The 14,567-nt window shown below is 37.3% G+C and overlaps 4 protein-coding genes across 4 annotated transcripts; 3 read left to right on the top strand and 1 right to left on the bottom strand.

Moving 5' to 3' along the window:
* Window positions 1-445: 445 nt before the first annotated feature.
* Window positions 446-3,183, top strand: LOC125191134 (proline-rich receptor-like protein kinase PERK7). Its single transcript, XM_048088611.1, has 8 exons — window positions 446-1,072; window positions 1,164-1,688; window positions 1,777-1,863; window positions 1,938-2,008; window positions 2,081-2,157; window positions 2,246-2,387; window positions 2,464-2,625; window positions 2,829-3,183. The coding sequence occupies exons 1-8, from the start codon at window positions 592-594 to the stop codon at window positions 2,997-2,999; spliced, it is 1,716 nt and encodes a 571-aa protein (XP_047944568.1). The 5' UTR covers window positions 446-591; the 3' UTR covers window positions 3,000-3,183.
* Window positions 3,184-5,092: 1,909 nt separating this feature from the next.
* Window positions 5,093-5,971, top strand: LOC125186626. Its single transcript, XM_048083034.1, has 3 exons — window positions 5,093-5,146; window positions 5,302-5,690; window positions 5,767-5,971. The coding sequence occupies exons 1-3, from the start codon at window positions 5,129-5,131 to the stop codon at window positions 5,816-5,818; spliced, it is 459 nt and encodes a 152-aa protein (XP_047938991.1). The 5' UTR covers window positions 5,093-5,128; the 3' UTR covers window positions 5,819-5,971.
* Window positions 5,972-6,529: 558 nt separating this feature from the next.
* LOC125187384 (protein INVOLVED IN DE NOVO 2-like) lies at window positions 6,530-10,761 on the top strand. The gene is made up of 7 exons (XM_048083968.1): window positions 6,530-6,674; window positions 7,483-8,408; window positions 8,554-8,735; window positions 8,965-9,033; window positions 9,113-9,400; window positions 9,694-9,909; window positions 10,228-10,761. Exons 2-7 carry the CDS (start codon window positions 7,502-7,504, stop codon window positions 10,456-10,458), a joined length of 1,893 nt encoding a protein of 630 aa, XP_047939925.1. The 5' UTR covers window positions 6,530-6,674; window positions 7,483-7,501; the 3' UTR covers window positions 10,459-10,761.
* A 222-nt stretch (window positions 10,762-10,983) lies between these two features.
* Window positions 10,984-14,027, bottom strand: LOC125189160 (guanine nucleotide-binding protein subunit beta-2). The gene is made up of 6 exons (XM_048086406.1): window positions 13,755-14,027; window positions 13,548-13,642; window positions 12,046-12,470; window positions 11,580-11,937; window positions 11,370-11,483; window positions 10,984-11,211 (listed from the first exon to the last, which is right to left on the bottom strand). Exons 1-6 carry the CDS (start codon window positions 13,858-13,860, stop codon window positions 11,176-11,178), a joined length of 1,134 nt encoding a protein of 377 aa, XP_047942363.1. The 5' UTR covers window positions 13,861-14,027; the 3' UTR covers window positions 10,984-11,175.
* Window positions 14,028-14,567: the final 540 nt, after the last annotated feature.

Raw genomic sequence — 14,567 nt, forward strand, 5'->3', positions numbered from 1 at the left:
ATAACCAACTGTATATTTTTAGTTCCCAAAATTCCACTCCACATATCCAACAAGCTATACCATGCATGCAAAATAGACACTAGATCAAATACCATTAATTTAATAGAGAAAAAATGAATTGTTTGGAAAAGATTGAATAAGTATGAATCCAAAAATAGAAATATGAGTTCCATTCCCATTTTGGTAGGAGATTTACCAGGATGTAATTGCAACCATATTTTCTGGCTTTGTTGTAACCAACCCCATGCTCCATTTCTTCTCTTTTCTCTCCTCTCTTTCTCAAACCATCCTGCCTTTCTCCTAAAGGTATTCTCCCCTTTCTCTCTGCTTCTTCATTTTCCATTTTTTTCCTTCCAAAACTTAAAATAAATAAATAAATTCTACCTAGCACATTTCCTTTAGTAGTCAACTGTTTTCTTATCATATTAACTCTCCGTCTGCAAAAGTTTGAATTTTGCAGACGTAAATTTGTGTTTATTTATGCAAATTTGGTTTAACGAGGAGATGTGAATTTTGATCAGGGTTTACCTGATTGGGAGATCGGTAGGGATGCGTGTTGCTTTCTTCTGAATTTTTTAGAAATTTGTAATAATGTCTTCGGATTCAACTACGAGTCCATCGCCACCACCTGACTCAACAACGGCGGCGGATACGCAAACACCGCCACCACCGTCCACCGATTCCTCACCACCACCACCGTCCCCCACTCAATCCGCATCGCCTCCGCCTCCATCGGGATCTGGTGGTGACAAATCCTCTAATAGTCCGCCGCCGCCGTCTGGAAATGACAAAAGCAAATCTCCGCCGCCGCCGAGGAAATCCGGAGAATCACACCCGCCGCCGCCGCCGCGATCTAAAAACGATCGCCAAAAGAGCGATCCGCAATTAGAGGATAAATCGGGAAAAAGTTTCGATACGAACGAAACCGCCATAATCGCAGCTGCCGCTGCTGGAGCAGCATTACTGCTCTTCGTTTTTGTAGCTCTAATGATTTGTTGCTTGAGAAAGAAGAAGAAAACGAGGCCTGATCAGGAGATGAGATACTACAACAACAATCCTCCCCAAAACATGAGTAAAATTAAATCCCCCAATTTCTAAACCCTATAATTCAAATTTCGAATCAATTTGACTAAGCACAAAACAAACGGTTTGTTTCCGTGCAGATAATTACTATAATAACCCTTCCTCGGAATACATGGTGAAGATCCAGGCACCGCCTCCGCCGGGGAGCGCCAACGTGAGCTCTGAATACGGCTGGAGGCCAGTGCCGCCGCCTCCTCCGCCAGCACTCACAAGCCAGGACATGAGCTCGGCCGGATTCTCAGGGCCATACCAAGGTGGAATGGGGGCGCCGTCACCGGCGCCTTCGCTAGGGTTCAGCCAGAGCAGCTTCACATACGAAGATTTGGCGGCGGCGACACGTGGATTCGCCCAGGAATATCTGCTGGGGCAGGGGGGTTTCGGTTTCGTGCACAAGGGCGTGCTGCCCAATGGGAAGGAAATAGCGGTGAAAAGCCTTAAATCCAACAGCGGGCAGGGCGACCGCGAGTTCCACGCGGAGGTCGATATTATAAGCAGAGTGCACCACCGCCACCTGGTGTCGCTGGTCGGCTATTGCACCACCGGAGCTCAAAGACTGCTCGTCTATGAATTCGTGTCTAACGGCACCCTTGAATATCACCTTCATGGTAACTCCGTTATCTGATCTAAAATTACCTAAAATAGATAGTATTATATATTATGTTTTGTCTTATCTATCTTCGCCATCAAACGCAGGAGCCGGTCGTCCGGTTATGGATTGGCCTACGAGACACCGGATTGGCCTGGGATCTGCTAAAGGATTCGCATACCTTCACGAGGATTGTTAGTATTTGAATACACATTTTATTTCATATTTTATCATAATCTAAAAATTTATTTATTTGATTCATGTGCAGGCCATCCTCGCATTATCCACAGAGATATAAAAGCTGCCAACATTTTGATAGACTCAAATTTTGAAGCAAAGGTAAGTCTCTAAATAGTAAATGCTGCATGCATGTTTAAATATTTATTAATTAATCATGTTGTATGAATGCAGGTAGCAGACTTTGGATTGGCCAAACTTTCAAACGACAACTACACTCACGTATCAACTCGAATTATGGGAACATTTGGGTAAAAGAGATTAAATTATACGGAGTATTAAATTGCTACCTTTTTAATTTAAAAAATATATATGAGTTGAAATATGAGTTGGTATTAGGTATTTGGCTCCTGAATACGCATCGAGCGGGAAATTGACCGAGAAGTCCGACGTCTACTCATTCGGAATCATGCTGCTAGAGCTCATAACCGGAAGAAGGCCTGTCGATATCCACAGCGACGACGATAGCTTAGTCGACTGGGTAATTAAGTTTTGATTTCGCGGTTTATATATGTGAATCGGTTTAATTTGGTTTCGTTACGCTTGTGTACATGCAGGCTAGGCCTATTCTGGCACAAGTTCAAGAAGGAGGCAGCTTCGAGGAATTGGTTGATCCGCGATTGGGAGACAACTACGATCGCACAGAAATGCTTCACATGGTGTCATGCGCCGGCGCTTGCATTAGACATTCTGCTAGAGGACGCCCTAAAATGAGCCAGGTTTGTATTGACTTGTCGGAAAATTAGTGATCCTGACACCTCTATAAATAAGTGGATAACCCTTTCCCTATATAGACTTTTTAAGGGGGATGTGACTCATTTCTGACGGTTTGATTTTAGCTATATTTTTTAAGTCTAGCTATCTCAACATGATTTGTAAGTTATGAAAGTCTTTTAATTATGTATTGGAATTTGCTATATAGATCGTGCGAGCTTTGGAAGGGGACGTGTCACTCGAAGTCCTAAACGCGGGTGCGAAGGTGACGTCGACGCTCTCTACCAGCAGCTCGGATTACGACCTGAGGAAGTTCGGTAAGGGTGCGTTGTCGAGCCAAGAGTTCGACTCGGGAGAGTCGGTGCGGGCGAGGAGTTGAAAGAGTTGAGAAAGAATTGAGTTGATGATGATACGTGTATGTTGTACACTTGCAATACATATATAGGCGAAACTTGTTATTTACTCGGGCGTGAGAGGTGATGGTTAAAGACGTACAAATATTGTAGCCTTTTTTTAATTTCACATTTTTATATTGTTATAAATGCCATACAATGTAATTTTTATCTTACATTCATGTTTACTACTAGTCGATTTTGTTTCATCATGCCTCTATTATCTCCTACTATACTATGAATAGTGACTTTTATATAATTATTTTTATAAAATATGAACAAATTATAAAACTTTATTATGGAAAAGAATTTAACAAATGAATATGATGGAAGCTTAAGCCCCTTGTTTCTTCCATGTAATTCCGCCTACACATGACAACCTCCCAATGGACTGACCGTTGCAGATGCTCTTATGAGTTGCATTTGTGATACCATCTCCAACCATACACTAAAATTCATTTTTGGTGTAGAAAACTTTTCTAAACATATATCAAATTTAAACTTATTTTTTGGTTTTTTAAAATGGAACAACAATAATATGATGCTACTGCAAAAAAATTTATAAGACATACTAAAAAGTAGTGTAAAATTTGAATTTGGTGTAAATAATTAAAGTAAAACTATATTTTAGTATGACACTATGACATACATATTGAAAGATAGGTTTTTTTAATGTAAATAGTTGGAGATGACATGATAGATGTACAAACTGGTATTTTCCAAAATTATTACTTGTGCACTTTATCAGCATATCTCTCCAATGGTCTATATATACTTCAATAATTTTTAATAATTGTAGTCTTAAGTTGATTTATACTACTAGCTTGTCTTGTAAAGGTGCATTGCACGAGAGATGTGCTTTAGTTTAATTTGTTTCACTATATACAATACACTATGAAGTTGTGCAACTATAATTTGTTTTATTTTATTATAATAGTTGAAGTATGAAGAATGAATTCAGTTGTTCCGTATTTTTGGTATTTAAGAAATCAGCACGTTCATATTTTTTTTTTGTTGGATTGTGTTCGTTACTTGCATTATTAAGTTTATGGCCATATGAGAGAATGAAGATTAACCCAAAAAAAGATAGAAAAACATCATATAGTTCTCCTAATTTTATCTCCTCTACCAGCAAGCGCTAATTACCACACATCAATGAGTTCACTAAATATGAGCAAAATGCAATGTAGTGTAATTTAATTAATTTATAAGTAGTTGCTCCATATGTTCTATTTTCAATTCGCAAAACCATCCAAGCAAAAGTCGAAAAACTATTTTTTTTGGTTTGATACATTTCATATTAAACAGGCTACACTCTACAGCATTCAATCGTAAGCTCCACGTGTCAATTCACATTACTAAAAAATAAAACGAAAACGAAAGCATCATAAAAAAATTTAATTTTTACAATAAATATATTAAAATATTTCATATTATTTTTTCTTTTAAACTTTTACTTTCTAAAATTTTAAGAGAAATATATTAAAAGATGATTCGACATATAATGATTGAAAAAGTGAAAGTGAATATCATTTCATGTTCCTAAACTATTGTAAACTATCGTACCCGATTCTAGAGAGATAGTGAAAATATTATATCAAGTACCTCGATGCCCTAATTTTATAGGAGTAAAAACTAAAAAATGTCCTTGGAGGCATTTTCAGGTGAAAATAGGTCAAATATTGGAAAAAGTACTATATGTGAGATTATCCCCTAAATTCAGGGATTACGACGTGATATTTTCAAAGTTAATACTAAGTTTTAGTTAAAGTTAATATACGGTAATTAAAAAAATAAAACTTAAATATGATATTTATTTAATCATGAGTTACTAGCTTATGAGTAATCATCAGCGGAAAATAATGCACTAAAAATAGTTTCAGTTGACCACCCACTATTTTTCTAAACAAGCTGCGACATTTCGCAAAAGAGAAATCACAATTTTACACAAACCACCAATTCCTAACTGCAATTCGTTTCAAGAAACCGCATTTTACACCGACCATCAATCCATAACTGCCTCTTTTTTTTGTCGGTATTTTTCAATAATCTTTAAATCCATTTGTATCATCACCATATCTCCAAAAAGTGTATTTCCCTCAAGGATTATTTCGACATGGCATTCAGCGCGTTGGTTAGCATTTCTTCCCACTTTTTCCCCCTTTTGTTACCTTATTCATGATTAAGTAATCACTAAAGAAGACACGATGTTTTGGTTCCGATTTTGTTTTACACTAAATCAATTTTTTTTGCAATTAAAAAAAAGTAACACAAATTGATGCAATGTAGAGACAATGCAATCCTTCAATGCAAAGCTCGGTGTACATCCGGAGGCTGGCCTCAGGCACGGCTCGGAAAGTGGGGGGCGAGCCGGTGAAAATGGGAATGTTGAAGAAGATCAAGACGAGTCTGGGGCATTCGTTGTACCCAATAGGGATGATTGGAGGGTGTGTTGTGATGGCTATAATGATCGGAGTTCACACAGCGACGCAGCATTTCGTGCGGTCTCCTATTGTGCATGTCACCAAGACGAATAGGGGCTCCATGCCGGAGGTCGACAACCCGGACGCCTACATCCGATCTGGCGACAACTTCGTCAACAAATCCTTCCTCCGTAAGGTCGGCCACCTGCAGGAGACACAGTATGGCGACTCTGGAGGCGCCAATATATACACGCGGTATCTACTATACTACCTAATATGAATTTGAGAATATAAATAAATTACTTATATAATATTTTTTTTTTTGGGGCAGCTCTCGTGAAACTGATACTTTGAGAACAGTTGGAGTGGTTGAGAAGAAGTAGACGGATGATGCGTGTGTGTTCTTCTTATTCAAATAAATAAGTCGACTAGAAGTTTTGATACTTGTAGTTAAGTTGATTTATATAAGCTTGTCTTGTAAAGGTGCATTTGCACTACTTTACTTTCTTTCAATCTATAGTACTCCTAATACATTATGAATTGTGCAACGTAATTATTATTATTATTATATTTTGAAGTATGAAGAGAATGAATTCATGATTGCCATGTAAATATACTTTGGGAGAGAATTTGCTTGTTATAGTTTTAATTTCAGTATATAAAAAATGGACCGAATTCAGGCATCTCTGTATATTTTCGTTTTTATCACGTTCATATGTTTTTATTGTTGGGTTGTGTTCTTCGTTATTATTATGATTTATGGCCATATTTAAGGGGGGAGATTAACCCAAAAATAAGATTGATAAAGATCTTTATTTTATCTTCTCAAGCAGCAAGCGCTAATTACCACAGATTAATGAGTTCAGTGAGGTGAAATATGAATGAATTTGATGGAGTAATTCATATATAGTTGCTTCATTTGTTCTATTTTCAATTTGCGAAATCCATCTAAGCAAAATCCCTTGATTTGTTACAAGCTTACAACTCAAATTCAACAGGCTACAGATATTACTCAATCGTGAGCCTACACGTGTCGATTCACATTACTAAAAAGGGAAAATTGAAAATGAAAGGCATAATACGACGATCAAAAGTTGCAGAGACACCGCCATCATCCATGCACTGCTCCTCTTTCTCTCCCTCTCTCTGCAAAAGTACACATTTTCTTTCTCACACTCTAAAACCCTAAAGTTTCTCCTCTCGGCTGCCTACATTTTCTGTTAGCCTCTTCGAATTCCGGTGCGTCTGTGTCTAATGACTTCGTTTTTAGCTATCCTCTGATTTTAAGTTTGTGGATAATTATGTTGTTGATATTTTAATTTTGACTTGGAGGATGCGTTTTTTCTATTTTGCTCCTGCATTTTTCAATAATTTTTGGTTATTTTTGTTTGCCTTTTCATCCTGAAGAAAACAAGGATGGAAATCGGTTGGTATAAAGAGTTTTGGAGACTGGAAATTGGTTGCTTGCTGGTTAATACGGTGTTATTGACGACGCTATGTTTTTTTTTTTTTTTTTTCCTTCTCTGTTCACATAAAAAAACCTTCCATCCGAAATGTTTTTTTGGTTTTTAGCTTGCTGTGAATTTCAAACTCTGGATATTCGTGTCCCGTCATATGTTTTTGAGACTTTGAAATGGTGTTTCGATTTTCAATACAAAAATAATTCCGCATGACTTGTTCTCATTGTTGTTTGTTTTCTCCCCCTGGTTGTTGTTGTTGTTTGTTTTTTCCTCTTGTAATACTAATAAGGAAAATGATAATGTTGGAAATCGGTGGAAAGAACTTTTTGCAGTCGAATTTCTGTGTTTTACCTGCTTGCTGGTTGCTGGTATAATACGGTGCTTTTTAAAGACTGTTCCACTAAGAAATTAGCAATAAATAGACGAGGTTAGAGTTTTTGGTGTTTGGATTTGAAGTATAGCTCCTCTATGGTGCTATTGACCTGAAAATAATGAAATCAGAAAATGTCAATGTTATCATTTCAAGTTTTTCAACTAAGCTGTTACCAGTGTCATTTCTTTGTATTAATGCATTAAATCTACTGCAGGTATTGACTGTTGGTGAAGATGTCTAACTTATCGGAGGAGGATACTACTGATCTAAGTGATTCTGAGTTGGAAGAGTATGCCGATTCATGCTTTCTCCATTTGAAGGAATCCAGCCACATTATCAGAGTGTCAAAAGATGAATACCAGTGCCCTTACTGCACTCACAAAAAACAGCAGATATTTCGCTTTAAGGATCTACTGCAGCATGCTGCTGGGATAAGCCAGGGATCAAGTAAGAGGAAAGCGAAAGACAGGGGAAGACATTTAGGCCTGAAGAAGTATATGCTAGAAATAAATGCTGGAAATAATTCATTATTGAGTGAAGTGGATAACAGAGCTCTTCATGAGAGCTGTGACAAGAATGAACTCTATGTATGTCCATGGATGGGAATTGTGGCAAATGTTCCTGTTCAGCGGAAAAATGGGCGTAATGTTGGACCGAGTGGCTCAAAACTTAGGGATATGCTAAGAAATGAGGGGTTCAATCCTGTGAGGGTAATCCCTTTGTGGAATTTTAAAGGTCACTCTGGGTATGCAGTAATAGAGTTTAAATGTGAGTGGCTCGGACTCTATGATGCCTTAAGGTTCGAGAAGGCTTATGAGGCTCGCCATCAAGGAAAGAGGGACTATTTTTGGGATGAAGAGAATGTGGACAAGCTATATGGTTGGGTGGCTCGGGAGGGTGATTTCCACACAGACAATGTTGTTGGTGACTATCTACAGAAGCATGGAGATCTGAAGTCAATAGCACAGCGTCAAAATGAGGAGAAGATTAAAAATAGCAAACTACTCTCTCAATTGGAAAATACATTAGATGCACAAAATAGGAACCTGAAAGAAATGGAAAACAAATGCAAAGAAACTTCCATATCCCTTATCAATGTGATCGGCGAAATGGATAAGATAATCCAAGCTTTCAATGAAGGTATATAGTACATTTTATGGTGTTGATTATAGTTCTCTATCAAATATTTCTTTGTTCTTGTCTTTCTGATATTCTATGGTCTTTCCTATTTTTTTTAGTCTTGAAATAAAGCTTACATAAATCTTACGTTTGCAACATCTATTAGAAAGAAGAAAACTGCAGGAAAGTGCTAGTGGTCAACTACATAAAGTTCTCCAAGAACGTGATAGAATGAACATGCAATTGGAAGTTCAGAGGAAGAAGCTGGAGGAAGAGGAGCAAGAGTTGAAGGAACGTGAAGCACAAAATGAGAATGAGAATTTACGGCTCAACCATGAGAAGAAACAGGTAATATACCATCCCCCATGTCACATTCATTGGAAACAGGACTCACCACAGCTAGATTTATATCAATGGCTCATATCTGATCATGGTAAGGCTGGCTGTATCGGTGGTCGCTTGAATCTATGTTGGTCATGAACATTACCGATCCTCAAGTGTGTAGAATTTTCAAGATGTTATAGATGTCACTTATTTACTGCATACGTGTTGTTAATACTTCATTTTTTTAATGTAGAATGAAATGGCAATCTTGAAATTAAAGAGGGCAGATGAAAAGATGTTACTCTTGGCAGAAGAACATAAGGTGCTGCTTTTTTATTATATAACTTGAGCAAATGAATTTATGGTTTATATCAATAATTTAACTTCATTGATTCTCTTAGAAAGAGAAAGAGAAACTTCAGAGAAAAATGATTGACTTAGAAAGGGAACTTGATGAAAAGCAAGCACTGGAGTTGGAGATACGACGTCTCGCAGGGAGTCTGCAAGTAGTAAAGCACATGGGAGATGATGGTGACAAGGACATGTCAGAAAAGTTTAGTGCCATACAGAAAGAACTAGAAGAGAAGGAAGAAGAACTTCAAGATCTTGATCAACTCAGTCAAGCTCTTATTGTCAAAGAACGGAAATGCAATGATGAACTGCAAGAAGCTCGGAAGGAACTAATAAATGTAAGTAATTAACATACTCAGTATTTGATTTAACATCTAAGTATATGCTAATTTTGCTTCTTATTTTGCTGCTACATTACAAAATTGATAAGTATCTGCATTGTCTATGTACTTGCTGATGATGTCTCCTTTAGGAAATAAGTAAAAAGGGTTGTATATGGTGATTGGAACTGAATATATAATGCATTCCGTGATTATTTTTGAACTAGAGAATTCAAACTGTAGTAGCATCTACGCTATCTCTGCATTTAATTTCTGTCAATTTTTAACGATACAAGAATGCTTTCTGCTAGGAACTGAAGGACCAGTCTGCTCGGGCCATCATTGGGGTCAAGAGAATGGGAGGGTTAAGTAGTAAAGACTTCTTACCAGCAGCTAAAAGGATGTATTCGGATAGCAAGACAGAGCTCAGAGCTGTTGAGCTATGTACACAATGGGAGAGTCACATAATGGATTCTAACTGGCACCCTCTCAAGATCATCCAAACTGAAGATGGTAAAAGTGTAAAGGTATGTATTTCTAAAACTGAGGAGTATGAAACATTGTTTCCTAGTGTGCATAACTTCTACACATACCATCCCCATTAACAGAAAAAAACATGTTTGCCATGTGTGGACAATTAGCTCTCTAACATGAAAAGCATTTTTTATGCATGTGACTTTGATATGTGAATTTGTGTTGCAAATGAATGTTTGCTATTAGCTGGAAGTTGAATTTTATAGCCTATTTCTTGAGGTATATTGACAGACTTTGCCTAAATGGCGTTTTGATGCTTTAAAATCCGAAAATGATGGGTGCTATTTTCTTCCCTGTCATTGTACTATTAGGCAATACTAAATGAAGATGATGAGGAGCTGACGCAGCTGAGGATTAAGTTAGGCGAAGAAGCCTACCAAGCAGTTACAACAGCTTTGATGGAGATGAACGAGCATAATCCAAGTGGTAGGTATGTAACCAGCGAGCTGTGGCATAAAAAAGAGCAGAGAAGAGCAACCCTGAAAGAAGGAATAGTATATATCATCAAGCAATGGAGCACACTCAAAAGCAAGAGACGCTAGAGACTAGTTCCTTTACAAGTATATGTATCCCGACAGCACAAAACCTCAGTGTTCTTGTTCTGCTTTTCGTTTTTTTGAGTTCTGCTGGAGCTATAGATCACTGGAACTAGAATTATGAGACACTATTTTGGCAAAGAATCATGAGCATCACTATTAGTCTGGGGCAGCGGAAATTAGTAATTTAGATTAAGTGATTTTGGGTCTAAACTTTTGCCACCATGAATGAATGGTAGTACACTTGTTTGCCAAATTCTGCAGAATACTTGGTCACAATTCACGAGTCATATAATTTGGTTTTCTATCTGTTAGTGACTCTTTTTATTCATGTTATTTACATTTTCCATAATAGCCTAAAGCAGTTGTTGAAGAATCTCTGCTACTTGCAGACAATTTCACATTTTCACTACTAGCTTTGTAAAATTAAGGTATGATGATTAATTTCATGATATGAAGATTCTTGTAACAAGTGAATTATTTGGGGTTTGGTAATGTGAGATAATAGGCAAGAACAGTAACACGTTTGGGTGTTTCAGCTCAAATACTATTGCATAAAAATTTTCATTTATCTACTCAAACTGTCTTAGGCATCTCAAAGATTACAAGAAGAAAATACAACCAATAACGGTATCACAACCCATAGCTTGGACATACGAAATCTAGAATTTCGGATGGAGATATGACGACACTCATTTTCCACAAGAATCGGTTTCCAACTTCTCAGTTGACTCTTCTATGCCCTCCAAAAGCCCAGATCTGTCGGGGTATAAAATTAGTAATAAGATTCACAGTTCATGTCTATACATACGTTTTTGTTTGTGTGTATTACTGAATATTCATAAGCAGGAAAACCATTTTGTTAGCTAAAAGGAGTTTGAATGCATAATGGTGACGGGTGATAAAATAAGACTAACCTTGAGGTTTGAGTCCCAACTTCCTGTACATAGGGCACTACCATCAGCAGACAGTCCCAAACAGCTGATCCGACTACCGTGAGAATTTTGAAGTTTTCCCAAGTCCAATACAACCTATTTACAGGGCAGACGGGAATTGAGCAGCATATCTAATTTTCTATGAAACCATAACAATACAGACTCAGCATACTAAAGCAAAAATATTTAAACCTCTGCCAATAGAGTGTCCCAGACGTAGCAATCTCCATTGGTGTATCCAGCAAAGAGGAGACGACCAGAAGTGGAAAATGCAATTGAAGTTACATGAGGAGCCTCATTATCATCGTGTTGTTGATTGTACTCTTGTAGCTGGTGGCCTGTTCTAATGTCAAACAATCTGCAAGTTCCATCATCTGAACCCGTTCCAAATCTATACCCATCAGGAAAGAACTTCACTGAATTAACATCTCCCTCGTGGCCATGAAAAGTACGAGATGCTCGACTAGCAACACGGGTATCCCACAGACGGACAGTTGAATCACAAGAGCCAGATATGAACATTCTAGAGTTGGATCCATTTATAGAGACACTGAACCAGAAAAAAAAAAAAAAGCATTATTAAAGTCATTAACAATAAAAACAGATAAGCTCTAAAGCAAAAAATTTCATGTGTGCACTAGAAAGATAACGAGCATGCCTTAGAACGTCAGCAGTATGCCCAGACTGGAATTCACCTCCAAACACGGACGTCCTTAGGCCAGTGGTAATATCCCATAGGACACATGTTTGGTCACCAGAAGCAGTTATAAGGTGTGTATCCTCATCTGGAACATACTGGCATGATGATACATAACCCTTGTGCCCACTAAGCATTCTTGATACTGGAAGATTTCCATCCTTGTCGGTTTGAGAGTTCAGATTAAAGATAGAGCACATACTATCTAGGCCACCACAGGCAACGGATTGCCCATTGGGTGAGAATGCACAAGTCATTACCCATGCACAAGGTAGCTTAATTGCGTGAGTCTTCTGGCTTGTGAGAGCATTCCAAACTATTAACCGTCCATCTTGAGATGCACTGACTATACGATTCCTTTCTGGAGTCCAATCCAGCGAATACACCTAAGAACCATTTCAGATTTGCTTAACAAAATGAACTCAGGAAAAGAAAAAAACTTGTCAAAAACATCTCTTAGTGCATGCAATTTCTTTTTTAGTGGACACATCAATTTTGAATTATTTTCATCACAGCTAAGAAAGTCAAAAGTGATAATGGGATTGATGTACAGCTGACATATGTGGGATTGCCCAAAAGTAAGGCTTTGTCACATTCACCCTAATGCTACGCAGAACCTAGCAGTGAGACCCCAATTGACTAGGTAAATTCTTGGATAAATTTATGCCTCTAGTTCAACATTTATTCATGGTCATGAATCATGATATATGACACCCCTTAAGAAAAATTTCCAGTTAATTCACCTAGGACTCAACAAGGCCTTAAGAGAAGACAAAACACTATGACAATAAAGAGAAGCGGGGAATACACATCTATAACCCCCTATCTTTGCAATAAAGAGAAGTTTCTTATCAAAATAAAACTGAACCATGGTCAACAAATTAACTCATTAATTTACAATTTTGATCAAATGGATCTTTTCACTCATTCCATATTTTTTATCAAATGGATCTATTTTTTGTGGACAGAGAGGTAGTATAAATGAATGATATTTTTGTATATCTTTTGATACACATATATTATTCTTTTGATAATCTAGTCTTTGTTTTGGTAAACAATATACAACTATCTCAGGTATTATATTCACATTGAATGAATTATCGTAACACGAATCGTTCGTTTGGGCCACTCGTATTCATTACTCTAACGGCGCACTCAAATCAAACATGGCATGCCGAATGTTTAATTCATATCTCACACACCAGAATTTACACATGGATTAACAACCAGTTTAATGGAACAATTATTGTATTTCATTACCAATGACTAACTCTGATTTATATTTCCTCTCACAAGAAATGCAACCCCAGAATGATAAAAAAAAATTAGGTAACTGAAATTGGGAAAATGCTGGAGACGAAAAGTGATGCAAATTAGGTCATTAAAATTGGGCAAAAATGTTGAAGAGAAAAAAGTGGTAGTACATTTGAAGCAATAAAAAAATTCAGAAAACAAAGGATTACCTTTCCGGTATGGCCCTGAAGAGTTCGGCAACAAACAAGATCAGTGGGTCCAAAACTGACCCGAGTTTGTCCCTGCGACCGGGCGTAGCCGGCGACTGCAACAGAGAGGATGGAAATTGGAATGGTTAGATAGATGAATAGTAAGATGATAGTTAGGAGAAGAGCAATTGGATCTGGTGAGCATAATGAGTAAGAGCAATTGCAAACCATCGGTGTCGAGAAGCAGGAGGCGCTTCTGCTTCAATCTGTCCTTGAGAGAATTAAGAGTTTCCGCAGCGGCCGTGTGGCGGTCCTTGAGCTCAGCGACGGACATGTTGTTTGTGAGCGAGAAATGAATTGGAAGCAGAAGAAGAATTAAGAAGTTGAATTGAAACCTAGGGTTGACATTTTCGCAGAATTGAGGACGGAATCGTGGAATTGAAAGAGGTTTGGGCGTGGAAGCTGCTGCCTGCTGGTGATGCTGAGAAATGAGTTGGACTTTACAGACTAGAGAGAGACGTTGGGTTCATTCACTTCATCCGCGGGGCCCACCTTCTTGCTGACGTGGATATAACATCTTTCCAACAGTACAAACTACAAACTACAAATTCGTCACCCGAAATCGGTAAAATCATGAAATCAATCGAAAAATACTAATTTCTTTTGAATTTGTTATCACTCATCTAAATATCTCATGCTGAAAAAATCATAGAGTAGTTGTTTTTGTCATTTTTTTATGATTAACTCATTATTTTTGACATTCAGTTATTATATTAGATAATAATTTCACCAAAAATATCATCATGGATAATTTTGACCAAATCTAACACTTCATAATTTTTCAAACTATTATTCAAAGTCGTGAGGTAAATCAGAATTTGACTAAATATCATGGTATTTTCAAGAATTCGTTTAGCATTAAGAATCCACTTCTTTGTACCGCATTTTAAAGAAATGTGAATAAAAAAATCAAAGGAATGTAAATTTCATATTTTTTATGAATAAAATGAGTTATTGAAATATAAAATTTATTTACTATTT

Source organism: Salvia hispanica, chromosome 5 (assembly GCF_023119035.1).
Source record: "Salvia hispanica cultivar TCC Black 2014 chromosome 5, UniMelb_Shisp_WGS_1.0, whole genome shotgun sequence".
In the NCBI taxonomy this organism is placed as follows: domain Eukaryota; kingdom Viridiplantae; phylum Streptophyta; class Magnoliopsida; order Lamiales; family Lamiaceae; genus Salvia; species Salvia hispanica.